This window comes from Alosa sapidissima, chromosome 9, assembly GCF_018492685.1.
Source record: "Alosa sapidissima isolate fAloSap1 chromosome 9, fAloSap1.pri, whole genome shotgun sequence".
NCBI classification, from domain to species: Eukaryota; Metazoa; Chordata; class Actinopteri; order Clupeiformes; family Clupeidae; genus Alosa; species Alosa sapidissima.
Genome location: NC_055965.1, coordinates 33,558,024 through 33,576,985, shown reverse-complemented (window position 1 = coordinate 33,576,985; position 18,962 = coordinate 33,558,024). Strand labels below are relative to the sequence as shown.

The 18,962-nt window shown below is 42.6% G+C and overlaps 3 protein-coding genes across 2 annotated transcripts in view; all 3 read right to left on the bottom strand.

Moving 5' to 3' along the window:
- Positions 1-18,962, bottom strand: part of LOC121718854 (zinc finger protein 665-like) — a 1,212,449-nt gene that overhangs the window by 347,937 nt on the left and 845,550 nt on the right.
- Positions 1-18,962, bottom strand: part of LOC121718792 (protein NLRC5-like) — a 787,595-nt gene that overhangs the window by 74,101 nt on the left and 694,532 nt on the right. The window lies entirely within an intron of this gene.
- LOC121718796 (NACHT, LRR and PYD domains-containing protein 3-like) overlaps positions 11,368-18,962 on the bottom strand; it is an 800,724-nt gene continuing 793,129 nt past the window's right edge. Inside the window, exons 19-21 of the mRNA XM_042103998.1 lie at positions 12,458-13,032; positions 12,142-12,400; positions 11,368-12,009 (exon numbers count right to left, since the gene is read on the bottom strand). Coding sequence (XP_041959932.1) covers positions 12,485-13,032 — 548 coding nt within the window. The 3' untranslated portion in view covers positions 11,368-12,009; positions 12,142-12,400; positions 12,458-12,484. The remainder of the gene's footprint in view (positions 12,010-12,141; positions 12,401-12,457; positions 13,033-18,962) is intronic.

The window sequence follows — 18,962 nt, the reverse complement described above, 5'->3', positions numbered from 1 at the left end:
GGGGTTTAATGCTATACATATAAACTGTAGAGATGCAACCTGCTCATTAAAATCATTACAAATGGGGTTTAATGCTATACATATAAACTGTAGAGATGCAACCTGCTCATTAAAATCATTACAAATGGGGTTTAATGCTATACATATAAACTGTAGAGATGCAACCTGCTCATTAAAATCATTACAAATGGGGTTTAATGCTATACATATAAACTGTAGAGATGCAACCTGCTCATTAAAATCATTACAAATGGGATTTTTTTCCAGTTTTTTTTCTTCTTTTTCTCCCCCCGCCCCGTTGGTGGCCCTCAGGTCAATGTTGGGTTCCTGAATTGGCCCTCACCAATCAAAACTTTGAGAAGAATAGAATACTGTTGGGTTGTCGAGGTTAGCACACTATAACGTTACAGCTACTTGTCAATATCGAGGCAAGTATAACAATAGGCTATTCATTTTATTGACCCCCCCCCCCCCCCCCCCACCACCACCACCTACCACCACAAATACAATTAAATTCTGTGGGAAACACTGCAATGGGACCTGGTGAACTTCTCAAAGTAAACGGAAACACTAAAACAAGGGGCACGTTGAGAATTCTAGAGGAGAAGATCAGGCTGTCTGCCGATCAGGCTATTTCCCTATAGATGGTACCTACAGATGATATGTAAGGATAATGTATAGAACGCCGGTCATTATCTGGAAATAAGTCCCGACAGGGTGAAACCGGACTTGTTCCGCCCTGAAGGGACCTATTTCCCGATAATGACCGGCGTTCTATACATTATCCTGCTTATTACACGGCTACTTGCCAAAACGGAAAAAAATAAACTCCCCATGATATGACTCTTTAGCCTAGCCTACATATATTTGTTAACATTTCATTGTTGCATTTGCTGATAAACAAATAGTTCACAACACACGCTGAACTTGAATCAAACATTCTTTAGAACACAGCTGATCAACCGTCTGCTTTCACTTTTGAATGAAGATCCAGTATTTGCGGAGTGATATGAAAGACGTGAATTAGAAGCACAAAACTCATTTTCCTCTACAGCGGTCTGTTATACCGTCTGATATCGATCACAGAACTTCGAGTGAATGGAGCAGTGTATGATGTGTACTGTATCTGTGGATTAACTTACCCTCCATCAGAGTGTGTTGGTTTGCTGCTTTGTTGCACACAGCTGTGTGCTGCAGACTCTGGTCTGAGTGTCTCACTGTGACCTGCAGCCTCCTCTCTCTCCTGAGAGACACTCATCCTAGCAGCAGTGGGAGAGTCTCTCTAGGAATGTACATGAGACAAATGCAGCTTTAGGTCTTGTGTCATGTGTCACCACATACTATAGATTATAGCTAAACATAAACCGCTATTTTTTTAGCACTCGATCATTCAGCTGTAGACACATATTGAATAGAAATGTTAGCGTGTAGGCCTATATTGGCTAAAGTCAATTCCTCGATTAAGGTCTTTGGCCACTGTAGTCTAGTTTGCATGGCTTTATGACAGTCAGGTCTGGATTAAGTGCGCGGTCATCACAGACCAGGCCCATGGGGTCAGAGGTCGGACCCCTAAAAGCATGTAAGCCCCACTGACCCTAAAGGTCCCTAACATACACAACACAATACACATACTCATCCAGATAGTTTTTACTACAACCATCTTATCTTTTGGTGTTTAGGCCTAGCTGATCCACTAAAAAGGGGCAGCATGTGCATGCTAAAGGACAAAGGGAATATGACTACTGATCTGAAGTTTTACCCTTTCTTGGGGTATCCTACTGGCAGACAGATCATTGTCCACACACCAGCATGCCTCCTATGTGTCTGCCACTAACGCGACAAGAGGCCTATGCTTATGTTTTGATACTTCCAGGTTTCAGCCAATCAAATGACAGCATCTAAACTGGTTGTACTTCACTTTATGAGGACGCGTCGGAATTAACGACTTCACAATAAAACAAATAATATGAATGACTTCGCTAAAGTATTGGACAATTTCGTCACCCCAAAATATTGGTATGGACATGTCCCTATGCAAACATATGCTGGTCTCAAGCTAGCACCTGTAGGTTAGCCTATCTAGTTACGCACGACGATTTTGTGCTTGATGCCATAATCTGGACCTGGCAAAAGAGTAGGCTACCTCGTCATATTATGCTAGCCGACTATGTAGTTAAATTAAGACATATAATCTATTCAGAATCTTATATGTTAATGTTAGCAAGCGCGCATTTAGCCTAGTGGTTTGTTTGTTAAGGCAAGGCCTGCCTACCATAAAGGCGGAAATCTTAAACAACGACGACAAGTTCATGCAACGAAATTCTAATTAGTTTATTCCAAATATTCCACATACCGAAAACACAAAGTGAATGACATGAACATAAATAGTGAGTCTCTTACCTTAGGCTACAAACTGTGTGATCTCGATAGCCTACAAGACAAACTTACTGACGCGGAGTCTGACTATGTACTTTCGCTTTTGGTTAGACCTACTTAAAAGTCCCTCCCCCTGTCAAAAGCGATTTTAGATGGTAGCTTTAATGAAAGTAGGCTAAATTGATACCAGTAAATAAAATGCAAGATCACCGCTCATCTGTCGAGGCCCAGGATTGGTAGGTAGCCTAGCTTATAAAAAATAAGAATAGGCTAGGATCTACTCTGCCTGAAGAAGGTCTGCCAACCGAAAGCTTGCGCAGATTCAAAGTAAAAACCTTTTTTGCACAGACAGAGAGTTTGCGGATATTTCTTGTATCTTCTATAAATTGATTCCAGTAAAATTATTGAATTTACAAACTCTCGGACAATCTTATAGTTCATGCTGCGCCAATATAATATAACATTATTTTTCTAGGCTATCATGTGTTTAGTTGCCGATAGGCCTGCAGTAGATAATAGCCTTATATTTTCACAAAGATTAAATGCAATTTAAAACAGGACATTATCTCATATGAAAATAGATTTTAAACCTGTAGATGGGAAGATAAACTATAGTCACAAAATAACTGGAGCTGAAAATAATGAAATGCTGTTTTATTATTATTTAAGCTAGTTGGTTATGTTTGAACATGAAGATTTCCTAAAACATGGCTGAGATTATTACCAGAGCTCAAGTTTAAAAATCTACCCATTTCAAATAAATGCTTAATTATGCACATAATGTAGCAGGCCTATTCTACACATATCAACTTATGAAGAACCGTCACCATGACAACAACATGTGTTTTTAGTTCATGCATCAGAATGTAGAATGCTACATGTACAACTGATTTATAAATTCTATGTGAATGACCAGCAGCAGGAGAGCTGGTCTCTTCCGCGGACCCTGGTGCTTGTGCAGCGTGTGGTCACTAAGTGATCTTGCACAGGGACACAGAGTCTGAATAAGCTCACACCCTACATAGAGGGGCTCAATGAATGTGGAGTGGAACGTGTGCAGGTGGGTGAGTGGATCCGAGAAGACGCTGTAGAAGGACAGAGTGCCGGCTGGCCAGTCCAGAAACACTCCTGTTCACACTTCCCTCTCAATGTTTTCATACACCACAGCTACCCTCACTTATAGTGGAGAGTTACAATATACAGTACTTATTGATGGGGGTTACAATATTACATATTGATGGGGCACTAAATTACAATATGGGTGTCTACCATTTTACATAGTTGCAGTCTCACAGTTTGCCACCAGGTGACCTCCTGACTGTTCTCTTCACAAACTTGCATTTGCAGTTTCCCTGTTTGCCACTAGAGGCACTCTTCAGCACTCTCTGCACTGGCATGCATTTGCCGTTTCCCTGTTTGCCACTAGGGGCACTCTTCAGCACTCTCTGCACTGGCATGCATTTGCCGTTTCCCTGTGTGCCACTAGAGGCACTCTTCAACACTCTACTGGCATGCGTTTGTAGTATACAGCTCTTCCTTAGAGGCACTCTCAATATACAAGGCTGCAGTAACAGAAGACAAAATAATCAAGACAAACAGGCAAGGAAAATGCATGTAGTGAATGTAATACACATGAGCATTTCAATGTGCTTCACATAAACCACAGGTTTTGATGGTGCTCGTGGACAGGTCAGTGATGGTGCTTGTGGACAATAACAGTGCTTGTGGACAGGTCAGTGATGGTGCTTGTGGACAGGTCAGTGATGGTGCTTGTGGACAATAACAGTGCTTGTGGACAGGTCAGTGATGGTGCTCGTGGACAGGTCAGTGATGGTGGACAGGTCAGTGATGGTGCTCGTGGACAGGTCAGTGATGGTGGACAGGTCAGTGATGGTGCTTAAGGACAATAACAGTGCTCGTGGACAGGTCAGTGATGGTGCTTAAGGACAATACCAGTGCTTGTGGACAGGTCAGTGATGGTGCTTGTGGACAATAACAGTGCTTGTGGACAGGTCAGTGATGGTGCTTAAGGACAATAACAGTGCTCATGGACAGGTCAGTGATGGTGCTTGTGGACAATAACAGTGCTTGTGGACAGGTCAGTGATGGTGCTTAAGGACAATAACAGTGCTCATGGACAGGTCAGTGATGGTGCTTGTGGACAATAACAGTGCTCATGGACAGGTCACTGATGGTGCTTATGGACAGGTCAGTGATGGTGGACACGTCAGTTATGGTGGACAGTTCAGTTGGTGGACAGGTCAGCTATGGTGGACAGGTCAGTGATGGTGATTATGGACAATAGCAGTGCTTGGTGACGAGTTTGTGGGAACAGAAATGAAATGTCATTTTTATTTTATAAAATTTTTATTTTATACAGCTTTAGAAATAAAACCGCTCACATGGCACAGAGGAGGCTGGTGTGCACAGAATATTTGGGGCCAGCACATACAAATGAGGATAGACGTGCTTGTGCTGAGCCCAAAACTGGAGTGGGTCTTCTGAGCGTGGGATGTTTGGCTCACTCAAGTACTGCTGCACCTCTACAGTGGCATTTGCAGTGGCACTTTTCACCTTCCTGGTCTCTGAAACATGTGGGTCCAGCAAATCCCAAAGGCCAGTTCCTGAATGGGGACACAAAACAATGCATTACAAAAATACAATATAAACATGGCAATATTGATCATAGATTCATACCTGAGGATTCAGCAGGCTCTTGTGCTTCTGGGTCAGGTGGAGTGCTGTCTCTTAAAGGAGAACATTCGGCCGTGAGCCTTCTCACAGCATTTTGGGAATTCCCTGAATTGCAAAACCCCATTGTTTTGAATCGTGGATCCAGGAGAGTGGCCAGGGAGTGTTGACTGGCTGTCTCGTAGTGACTCAACCTTTCAGTCATGAGCCGCGTGAGATGGTTGCAGAGCTGCTTAGCCATCTCACCCTTCACCTCCCGCTGTGTGGAAGTTATGGCCTCAGCATTCGCACAAGGGGAACACTTGTGGAGCCAGAGACAGTGTTTTCTGCTGACAGCTCCACCGTTGCCTCTTTTAGGGGAGACAATGCTCCAAGGCATTCAGACATGCTCTGGTACTCAGCAGAGGTCAGAGCCGCCAAATGGGTGCACAGTGACACCACTGCAGCACCGACTGGTTCCCTCTGCTCGTGCAGCCTGGACATCATGTGGTAGGTGCTGTTCCAGCGTGTGTCCACTTCCTGCACAAGCTTGTGAGTGGGCATCCCCATCTGCTGCTGGATGCTGAGGAGCCGCTCTGCTCTCTGGCCACGGTGCTGGTCCTGAAATAGGCCGCAATCTTCCTGGCCTTGCCCCTGATTTCTTCAAGACCCGGTGTCTGGTCAATGGCTTTCTTCACAACCAGCTTTAAAGCATGGCCAATACAAATGCTGTGTCTGACTGGCAACACAGTCCCACATGCCATCATGTTTGCAGCACCATCAGTCACAAGTCACCTTTCCCAGAATCCCCCATTCCTCCATGACAGAAGTCTTTGTAGCAGCTATGTTGGCTGCCGTATGCCTCTCTGGGAACTTCCCCACAGATAATAAAATGGTGGACAATTTGGCATCACCATCAATGAAATGACAAGTGATGGCAAGATAAGCATCCATATGGATTGATGTCAATAGGCTATTAGGCTATTTGTTTTACCTTACTCTTTATTCTTTTAGGCTATTTATTTATTTATTTATTCATCAGCTTCTGTCCTCAGCACTACTTGTGTAGTGCACACATTCTCAGACCTGTCACTTATCATCGTAGGGGAGGTTTTTGGAATCATTCCCACATTATAATCATCAGCCAATCAAGGTGGTTACTTCAATCAAGCTCGTGCATAAGTAATGACATCAACCATAGCAACAGAGTTCGTCTGTTATCTTAGGAGTTGTCACTTTTCCTTACTAAGAGTAGGTCTGATAGGCTTTGTGAATAACTTTAAAAGAGAAAACTCTTTTAATTGAAGATAAAATGCTTTGTGAATACGGCCCCTGGTGTAGTAAGTTCCATTGATTACAGTGGAAGCTAATTGTTGCAGACACAACGTGAATGGAACGCTTAAGTTACGTGCCTGGTGTGGCCCACCTGTAAACGTGAAAGCATCGGCACCGACACCGACAAATTGAAAAGAAAATCCATGAAGAATGAGGTGCCTGTTACTTATGGACATCAGGGGCTCAGTAAAGGACAATTCAGTGCAGAGTTCAACAAAGTGTACACACACACACACGCGCACACGCACACGCACACGCACACACACACACACGTACACGCACACACACACACACACACGCGCACACACACGCGCGCACACACACACACACACACTCCCTCTCTCTCTCTCTGTCTTTCTCTCACATACATGCACACTCTCTCCCTCCCTATCTATGACTCTCTCACACACACATATACACGCGCACGCACACACACACACACACACACGCACACACACACACGCACACACACACACTATAGAGGAATGGCCATACCATATGTGGCACTGCATGTTGAGCCACGTCTAAGCAATGGGTTTTGTACAACCAGATCCAGTTGTGTGTCTAAGTGTGTATGTGACTGAGAGAGAATGTGTCTCCATTGAACAAACTCATTAAAGGGAACTCCCAGTCTGTTACTGCACTCCTGCATCTGAAGAGATGTTTACCCAGAGAAGAGAAGAGAAGAGGAGAGGAGAGGAGAGAAGAGAAGACATGATGACTGTATCCTATACATATATCTTGTGTGTATATATTGTGCACAGGCAGATGTTCTGATGGAAACGTACCTTCTCCTTGATCTTCTTGCTCCTGTAGATCACTCTGATGTCCTTCTTGACCTCTGGGCCTGATCCACTTTTGGTAGCATTGTACAGTAAGCTGAGGGATTCCTGCAGGAAGACATTTTCCTTGATCATGACCTTTACTTAGTCTTTGTTCTGACTTGATGTTTGGGGGTCTTTTTAGGCCTTGAGTCTGATAGGAGCGTGAAGAGAGTGAGTGAGAGAGAGAGAGAGAGAGAGAGAGAGAGAGAGAGAGAGAGAGAGAGAGAGAGAGAGAGAGAGAGAGAGAGAGAGAGAGAGAGAGAGAGAGAGAGAGAGAGAGAGAGAGAGAGATGGGGTGGGATCAGGACTCAAACCCTTTGGCATGTGGACCCCAGTATGGGTGGCTGAAGCTTGAACTCTTGATGTCTAGCAGATGTCTGCTTGGTTAGTGCTTGGATGGGAGAGCCATAAGTACTAGTGATATTAGTGTGAACATGTTGATCATCACTTACCCATCTCACTGGCCTGTTTTCTGATGGGCCTCATCTTCTCAAAGGAACCATCCTGCTGCACACTGGTCTGCTGGAATGACACTTAGAAGCCAATGAGTTCCATCCCTCAGACTGGGGTTGCTGATGAAGTCTGGCTCTGTGTCTGAACAGGGGCTCCTAGGATTAAACTACAGCAAGAAGAACAGCTCTAAAGTGTTCCCGTGCTTCACACTGACATGAAGTAAAAGTAGTAGTAGTAGTGTGTCTGTGTGTTTTTATTATTACCTTATGGCCATCTTTTATTTGACCTTTTAAAATGTTGATGAGGTCATCAGGATGCGCCCCTTCAGAATCCCCTACTTCCAGACCCATGATGTCACACATGGGAAAGTGCAGGAACTCTCTACTTCTGCCATCTCTGAACTTGTGGATTTTGAACTGAAATGACAATAAATGAGTTCTAGGCTGGTATTCACAAAGAATCGTATAGGATAAAAGTAACTACTAACTGCCGGATTTGGAGAAACTATATGTACAAAATATGTTACATTTCAACTTCCCTCTGCCGGCAAGTATTTACTAACATAGTATACATGAACTTCTTGTCTGGCTACCCCATGGACGGAACGGAATTTCACGAAGCTCAGCATGCATTCAGAGGGTCATGCTTTAGCCTACTCTACTGTGGTTGCTAAGGTTACGTTTAAGCTACATGACATGACTCCATGCGTACTGTGGTGTCTCTCTGATCATTTCCCAGCATGCTCTAGCCTACTCTACTGTGGTTGCTAAGGTTACGTTTAAGCTACATGACATGACTCCATGCGTACTGTGGTGTCTCTCTGATCATTTCCCAGCATGCTCTAGCCTACTCTACTGTGGTTGCTAAGGTTACGTCTAAGCTACATGACATGACTCCATGCGTACTGTGGTGTCTCTCTGATAATTTCCCAGCATGCTCTAGCCTACTCTACTGTGGTTGCTAAGGTTACGTTTAAGCTACATGACATGACTCCATGCGTACTCTGGTGTCTCTCTGGTCATTTGCTAATTTATCTGCCCATGGTCCTGGATCCTCTGGCAAAAGCTGTTGTGCATTGCTCTGCCTATTTGCTCTTGTGTCATGTCCTCACTGTGCTCAGAGCAGCCGTACCCCCTGCTCTCTTCACCTCCATCATCCTCAATCACATCTTCTCCATCATCTCTCTCTACATGAAGGAGACATTTGATATGTGCCTCTTATCCTAATTAGAGCCTAATATAATAAAACAGAATAAGATGACCTTTCAGTCAAAATGGCTAAACATGGTTTGCTTTTTATTTTGAACTGCTGTGTATAAGCACACAGAGGAGGATGAGGTCTGATGCTACTCCATTCTCTGATGTGGCAGTTTCTGAAAACTGAGCCATGTGGTTCACAATGTTAAGATCTGCTTCTATATAAATACGTTTATAATGTTGGCATGATATGTAACCTAAACTACCTATGACACTTATTAGCCCCATTATTGCTAATTGTATTGTATAGATATCATAGCTTATTAGTTAAACATGTTTAAAATTAGGCTACTATATAATGGTGTGTTGTTTGTGTTGTTTATTTATGTAGCCTTTACCTCGGATTACATGTATAACCAAGGTATCATTTGAAAGTGTATGTTCTGCTCTTTCAATGGGTTGTCTCAGTTTGTTTATATATAAAGTACTCCATGCGTACTATGTATATACGTATATATATACAGTACACACACACACACACACACATGTAAAATATAATGTATAGTGCTGTTGGCCGTGCAAAGTCATAGGTGAAACAGTGTAGGAGTAATGTAAACAGGTAAGCAGTGCAATACAGTCAATGTAAACAGGTAAACAGTGCAGTAGTAAAAAGTAAACAGGTAAACTAGTAACAGCTAAAGTGCAAATGCTAGACAGGAGGTGAAGTTTTGTTCAGCAGTGCTACAGCCTCTGGAAAGAAGCTGTACCTGAGCCTGCTGGTGCGGGAGCACAGGCTCCTGTATCGCCTGCCAGATGGGAGTCGACTGAAAAGAGGTTTGGGTGGGTGGCATCCGGTTATCCATCACTGGCTACTTCACCACCTCTACGAAGTCAAAACACCTTAGTGTCACAATTGATTCTACCCTTTCCTTTTGACTCTCACATCAAATACACTCAAAGCCCAACATAATCTTGCACCCTCTTATCTTTCAAGCCTCCTGACCCCTTAGCAACCTACCCGCACCTTACGCTCCACTGATGCCCACCTCCTATCCACCCCACTGCACATCTCCATTCCATGGGTGACAGGGCTTTTAGCGTGGCTGGCCCCAAACTCTGGAACTCCCTTCCACTCCCACAAACTCTGTGATTAATTAATCTAAATCAATCACATGCATCCATTTTTGCTATGAACATATCTTTAAAACAATTTTTGTCAGATGAGTGAATCAATGAAGAGCCAAACCATCTTTATAAACTTTAAAGTTCAACTTCTCTCTTTTATGATCATTTTCCCTTTGGCTCAGGCATCAGTAGTTCCTGGTGTCAGATGTTTAGTATGATGCAAATACTAGATAATAATAATAATAGATGTGCAGTGGGGGTGGATAGGAGGTGGGCATCAGTGGAGCGTAAGGTGCGGGTAGGTTGCAAAGGGGAAATGCAAATGACTGAAGCTACAAATCACTGTCAATGGCATGTGCAGAGTAAGCTACCCTAACACCAAGGTAATGTGTGGTATACCCCCCATGATTTATCCTTTTATGGCCATTCAAACATGTTGTTTCTGCTAAATGTAATGTTGTAGATTTTTGTTCACGTAATTATTAGGTTGTTTCCTTTTCTATCCAGTAGGTGGCAGTCAAAGATAAGAAAACGCAGGGCTCTAAGAAAACGAGAAAAAAAATGCAGCATAGCCTACAAGTGTGAATCGAAATGCAATGTGAAGTTATTGGAATGGAAATAAATGTAACCACCTTCAACATACTTTTGAAGACATTTTGTTTCAAGTGTGCAACAAATGTAGTCTTTAGTAAGAGAGTTTGTCGGTTAGTTAGTTAGTCAGTCGTAGGGTAGGCCTACAGGCTAAGCAAACAATAGGCTACGTTAGCAAAGTAACTTTAACAAGGCTGGCGGCTAGCATTATTATCATCAAGAGGTGTGCTAACTTGTAGGCCTACCTCCAGATTGCTTTGCATTGAGGTGATACCAGAGCCAGGCTACCTATTAAACATGCTCTGGTGATATTTCAGACTTGACGAACTCCCATGGTAGGCAACGGGAATTCCTTACTGCAGAAATAGTAGATTGATGCTCCTGTCAACAGGATTAGTCTGGGCGTTCTTTTTAAAACGTAGGCTAAACTTTTAATTCAAAGCAGCTTTCTCGTCTGCGTCCTTCAATCACTATAGCCAAACTGCACTGTGTCAAATGTCACCACGAAATGTGATTAAGCAGCTTTATTTTCTTTAATACCTTAATATTTCTGTAATTAATTAATCAAAGTTAATGTGCTATTTTGACAGCCCTAGTTATTATACTACTGCAATACACTAATCTGGTACAGTGTTGCACTGAATAGAGAGATGATCTTGGTGGTCAATGCATGAAATGTCCAACTACGGAAAAAGGAAGTTTGAAGAAAAGAAACAAAACAACACAAAATAAAAAATCACATATATTCTGTTTTGTTATAGCATAGAAAACAATGAAACAAATCAACTGACAACAGGTTCATCACATCTCCTTTCAGAATCTTTATTCAGACATTTAAAAGTCAGAAACACATTTTATTTACATATTTTAAGTCAGAAAAACAAGCATTTTTTTTTGCTATGTCAACACATACTGTATAGAACCACTGACACCTCAGATCAGCAAATAACTTTTTCAAAGAAATTCAGCAAATAACTAAACTTTACGGAGAACAGAATACATCATATTGTTGTTGTTGAAAACATTCTCATAATCCACACATTCATTTTCAGGAGAAGAGCATAATATAAAGAAAGCAATATCAGCATTTGTTTAGTTTCACCAGAACAGTAATTATATAACTGAATATACATATCAATATCTAAACAGCATCTCAGCATTACACATGTGTATGAACAGGAGTGTGTGTGACTGGAGTTCCTGCAGTTCTTTATACAGTCTATGGGCCAAAGCTGGAACTATTGCCATAGCAACAAGCCCTGCTCAACTGCCAGGGCCACAGAACAAGCATCACAATGGATGTTGCTACGGTTACGTGGTTACTGTGGAATGTTGGAGTGTCTTGACTTGATGAATTTAAGTCTGAATTTTGGCAGTTTGTTAAATAGAAAACAGTGTTAAACAAACCACACACACACACACACACACACACACACACACTTCAGAGGGAGAGAGAGAGAGAGAGAGGAAGGTGGATGTACCTGTTGGAGGAGAGAGAGGGAGGAAAGAAGGGATTAGAGACTGGTAGAGAGAATAAAGAGAGATAAATAGAGAGACAGTGTTAAACAAACCACACACACACACACATACACATACAACTTCAAAAGAAAAAAAATAAAAATAATGTAATGCCCTCTTACTAAAGTTGTTTGTAAAAGAGCTTCTTGTGCCTACAAGCCTGTATTACATTACAGTGTCATAGAAACCACACACACACACACACACACAAATCTGAAAATGGATCAGCCCAAGGGAGTAGAATGAGAGACAGAGAGAGGGAGATAGAGAAGGAAGGGGGAGTAGAGACTGAGAGTAGAGAAAGAGAGAAAGAGAGAGGGAGAGAGAGAGAGAGAGAGAGAGAGAGAGAGAGAGAGAGAGAGAGAAAAGGGTGGATGTACCTGTTGGAGGACGAGCTCATGTGATCTTGCGCAGGGACACTGAGGAGCCATAATAATAAACCCCAAACCCTGGATAGAGGGGCTCAGTGAATGTGGAGTGGAACGTGTGCAGGTGGGTGAGTGTGTCAGTGGACACGCTGTAGAAGGACAGAGTGCCGGCCGGCCAGTCCAGGTAAACTCCTACTGTTCTGGAGCGGGAGGAGGGGGCAGGTATGATAGTGTGTTTATTATTGTGCAGGACAGAGTAACTGTGACCAGAGCACTCCAGACTCCAGGACTTGGCATTCTGTCCCATTATGACGTCATCACTGCCCCCTTTCCTCTCGATGCTTTTATAGGCCACAGATATAGCAGCTCCACCACCAACACTCCACTCAGCCTCCCAGTAGCAGCGTCCAGTCAGACCCTCTCTACACAACACCTGAGGATAGTATGTGGAGTCAAATCTCTCTGGGTGTTCAGGATACGGCTGCTGCTTCTTCACATGTGTCACCTTTCTGTTCCCCTCAGAGAGAGAGAGATTTCTGTTTGCTGTGTTTGGGTCCAGTGTGAGATCACAGACATCTGCAGACAAGAGAGGAGAGAACATGAGAACACACACACCATGTCAACACAAACAAACAAACAAACAAACAAACAAACAAACAAACAAACACACACACACACAGACACACAGTATGTCAGTACAAACACACGCCCACACACCTTAACAACACACACACACACACACACACACACACACATACGGCGAGAACATCCTCATCAGAATATGGGGAACACACACACATATGCAGACAAGAGGAGTGGGTGGAATGGGAACACACACTCCTACTCAATCTACCCACACACACACACACCTACTCAATCTACCAACTCACACACCTACTCAATCTACCAACACACACACACACACACTCTTACTCAATCTACCAACACAAACACACACTCCTACTCAATGTACCAACTCACACACAGGCACACACATAGACATACACACACAGGTACACACACACACACACACACACACACACACACACACTCCTACTCAATCTACCAACACACCTACTCAATCTACCAACACACACACACTCCTACTCAATCTACCAACACACACACACACACACACACTCCTATTAAATTTACTAACACACACACACACACCATTTTACCAACACACACACCTACTCAATCTACCAACACACACACACACACACACACACACACACACACACACACACACACACACGCACGCACGCACGCACGCACACACACTTACTCAATCTACCAACACACACATACCACACACACAAACCAAATCAATCTACCAACACACACACACACTCCTACTCAATCTACCAACACACACACACACACACACTCCTATTAAATTTACTAACACACACACACACACCAATTTACCAACACACACACCTACTCAATCTACCAACACACACACACACACACACACACACACACACGCACACACACTTACACAATCTACCAACTCACACACAGGCACACACAGACTCCTACCCAATCTACCAAGACACACACACACTCTTACTCAATCTACCAACACACACACACACACACACTCCTACTCAATCTACCAACACACACACACACACACTCCTACCCAATCTACCAAGACACACACACACACACACTCTTACTCAATCTACCAACTCACACACAAACACACACACACCTACTAAATCTATCAACTCACACACAGGCACACACTTAGACATACACACACACTCTTACTCAATATACCAACACACACACACACACACCCCTACTCAATCTACCAACTCACACACAGGCACACACACAGGCGCACACACACACACACACACACACACACACACACACACACACACACACACACACACACACACATTGCTATTAGACACCCATACACACATTCAAGCATACCATGCTAAAACATGTGAATGTGAATGATCACAAATAGTGAATAAACAATAATAATAATAATAAAAAAGAACTTACATCTCAGCAAACGTGGTCGTGCTTTGCTTAGAGAAGCATGGTCAGTTCTGTAAGAAAAGCAAAATGTCAGAAACATGTACCATTTGACAGATGTCAACACTGCTGATTTTCTATTTGTGCCACCTGTGAAATGTAAGGTGATTTATTATCCCACAGAAAAGTCTGCCGCCGTATATAAATTATACATATATGTTTGCATGCACGCATACAAATGCTCCCACTTGTCCCAAGGTGACGCCTCAAGACCCCTCTAGTTCTCAGAAGGAGACAATCATGAAGTAAAAAGCCCCAACACTGTCTATCCTGTACTTAGATAGAGTTAGTGAGCAACCAGAGGACTACCTCTGAATAACAAATGCACTTTCCAACAGTGAAACTCCATTATTTAATGCATGATCAGGGACCACCAGCAACACAAGCAAGTCTTTCTGTTAATCTTGCAGCCTGGAATCTGAGAGGCGTTCAGATTCGGTAAACAGTCATGAATGTTTATGGTCAATATGGTGGTGGGAACAGTTACACACAAACAGAAAACTGTTTGCAAAGTTTCCTTAACATTTGGCTACGCCTGCGAATTTTAATGCACTCTACCTCTAAATATTTGCACTATTGCATGTTGCATCAAAGAGATAAATATACTTCAGTGTAAAGCAGCTAATATAATACACATTTGAAAAAAGGACGGTACGCTCGGTATGAAGAAATAATTATGGTCTCCAAAATAGAGACAATCAGCACGGTTCCATGCAGCAAATAAACGGTTTCAAATCAGTTTATTGGGAATAAACCGAATATGCGCGTGTCTTGTAAACACCTTATTCTGATTGAAATAAACCGAAAAAGGCCATATTCAGTTTATTAATAAACCAAAGCATATGCCTGTTTTAAACGGAATATTGGGTCATGAGAACACTTTAAACGGAATATGCTCCCAGAAGGAAGAGTGTTGTAGGCCTGCGCATGCTCAATTCCCACAGAATTAGGATAACATGAACCAATTGTCTCTCTGGCACTTTCCTAATCATGGCAAAACAACGCACACACTTTTGGAAAGACGAGTAGACAAACTTATGTCTTGCAATCATGCACGTCATGGAGTTCATTGACGGGAGAAAATTTCGTAATAGCAACGTTTTTAAAAGGTTTTGTTAAAAACTTGATGAGGATGGCTATCGATGTACGCTTGAACAAGTGAAATATAGGTGGAAGACCCTGAAGCCGTTGTATTATGCAGCCAAAAGAGGGAATTCCACCAGTGGAAATTTACGTCAGGACGTTGAGAGCCTATTAGGCTGCGTCACTGACTTATTTGGAATAATGTCGATTGCTATGTAATCAGCAATATGCTCAAAATGTGACATTCTACTTGCTTGTAAACAGGTTAAACGGAATATTGACATAAACGGAATTTGGGCAATAGACTGATTCAAAACGGTTTATTCCTGGCATGAAAACGTGCTGAATGTTTAAATGTGCAACAATGGGGGTTCTTTCTGAACATACTTCAGTATCTCCAGTTTACAGACAGGATCCTCCAGTCTAGCAGATAACAACTTCAGTCCTGATTCTCCAGGATAATTGTAGCTGAGATCAAGCAGTTTTAAATGGGAGGGGTTTGAAGACAGAGCTGAAGCAAGAAAACCACAACCCTTCTCTGAGATGAGACAATCAGAGAGCCTGAGAGAGAGAGAGAGAGAGAGAGAGAGAGAGAGAGAGAGAGAGAGAGACTCTAGTAAATTAAATATGATGACTGTGATGCGAAGTGTGGAGGAGATATCTATTGAATTAGTACACACTCCTCCTTAGACACATTTGTTTTTACAGTTGTCAAAATGGAACTGAAAAAACTTCCTATCAGCACTATATCTATTCAGCACCTAAATGACATTGTTGGCCAGTGGACTTTAAGAATAGGCATTATTATTAATAGTTCTAAAAATGATAGAACATATCAATAGACTACAGAACTGCTCCAGTGCTCTAAATAAATGTGCAGGCACCATGTAAAACACACTGTACTTGGCCTCTGGCCTCGTGCCTAATTGCAAATAACAGCCATGGTGATATCTGCTACCGATGCCACTCTCACTCGTGCCATATTACTTTATTGTAACATAATGGGTCACGGACTAGACCAATCCAGAAACAGATTTTGAAACTCTAAGCATAAGCAATAAGGTTCAGCATGTTCAATGCTACTTTTTGGTTCTGCCCAATTGATGTTATATTGTCATGGTTTTTCTCCCTAATCAGGAAATCTAAGATGATAATAAAATGTATACCCACCTTAATGTGTGTATTTTGCAGTTAAAACTGGACAGTCCTTTTGAGAGAAGCTGAACTCCAGAATCCCCCAGGTCATTGTCACTCAAGTCCAGCTGTAGTAGGGAGTTTGCTGATTGTAGAACTGAAGCAACAATCTCACAGGATTTATCTGTGAGTTTACAGTCAGCAAATCTGCAACAACATTTGACAGAATTATGACAGAACTCAACATATCACTATGCAAGGTTACTTTGAATCAAATCGACTAAATGTAGTGAAATGCACAGAAAATGGTACCAGTGTAAACAGTTGATGCTGCATTTAGATTAGCTGATTATTGATTGATTCATGATTCATTTGTTGCCTGTAGTGAGGACTACAGAGTCCTTCTGCAGTAACAGTAACAGGACACATACTGTAGCCTACTTGTAAACAACACTAGAATTACATTAGAAGTACATTTATTCCTGGGTTTCCCGCTTTTCCTTGATTATGGTATCTGCCAATCAAATGTACTGTTGTTCTGTATGGAGACACTACAGTAGGAAATGTATTTTGTTATTCAAGAGTTTTTGAATAAAGAGTTTTTTGCTCAAGTCTGTAAATCAAATGTTCTGTTCTGTGTGGAGATTACACAATAGGGATGCAATTCTATGTATCCTCATGTATGTAAATGTAAGTATGTTTAAATAAATAAACACAAAAATAAATAAATAAATAAATCCAGACTACATCTTGATGTTTCTAGTTCTCTAGACATACTACATACTGAAGTGTTTCAACTTTGCGGTGAGGATCCTCCAGTGTAGCAGATAACAGCTTCTGTGCTGATCCTCCAGAATGATTGTTGTTCACGTACAGCTCCTTCACACAGGAGGGGTTTATCATTAGAGCCAGAGACAGACAAACATAACCTTCATCTGACACACCACACTTGCTGAGTCTGAGAGAGAAAGAAAGAGGAGGGGGGGGGGGTTAGCCCATCAGGTCTGGTCACTCATCCATCCCATCCATACACACACGCACGCACAGACACACACACACCCTTTGCTGTGACAAAAGTCCATCAATGTATTAGTTCAGTCCATGGAGACCAACAGGCTTTCCGATCGTGATGGCTGTTCAAACGAGTGTCTTTCAAGAAAAATCCTCCGTGTTAACTAGTCTACTTGTTAGGTATAGTCTGTTCCACTAGGTCGCTAATCATGTGTAAAACAAACCGTAAGCTACAGTACCTTTTAGGCGACACACAAACACAACACACACTTAGCAGGACCAGCAGCGGAGACTGGTCACTGGTGGGCAGGGATGACGCGAGGTGACCGTTGCCCTGAGAATCGCTGTTGAGTTGGGAAGGTTGGCTGCGCGTGCGGTGAGCTTCCAGGCTAACGGTTTCCACTCGAGGCTTTTCCAACGTCCACCAAGTTGTAATGTTAACGTTAACTTAGTCTCACTATGGCAGACTCCCTCTTCTCTGTCCTTCCCGATCGACAGTAAACAGCTCCCAAGACGTTTGTACCGGAAAGTGTTAATACTCTCTTGCTGATCTAGTTAGCACTAGCACTTACCGCTTCAGTCACCAAATGACTAACGTTAACGTCAAAGATTCTATAGTTAGCTTTATCAACCGTCTCTGTTAACGTCTTCCCTCAAACAACTGCCACATCCAGCTACTATGTACTGCTAACCTCCGCAATGTCGACTCAACAGACTCATACTGAAAATAATACGTGACTATCGACCTCAGTGACTGTACGACCTAACTTTACTACAGTAGACTGAACTGTTATGACAGCTTGTAGCCTTTTCAGTAACTTTTTCATCCCACTGTCAAAACCGTGTAGCTTCATGTCTTCTCTGTTTTCCAACTGTCCCGGTTGCTAGGCAGCGACTGCGAGTGCGACGTCACCCAAACCCCACGGGTTTCCCGTTTACCAACAAAACTAGATGCGCGCGCAGCCGTGGGGCAGAAGACGCATGGTGGCCGTCCACAACGTTATAAACTTAACCTAAATAGTCGGCTGCTGTAAGCTACAATCAGATTTTTTTGTATACCCCTGTTGTCTCAATGATAATTCCGTTAGGGATATTGAACATATTGAACAATCTAACCATCGTGATTTCGAATTGGTGCAGTTTTCAGCACAGAAACTCATTTTATTCTTTTCATGGAGACTGAGAGCATTGTTGCGCACGCATGTTTTTGTGACGTTGCA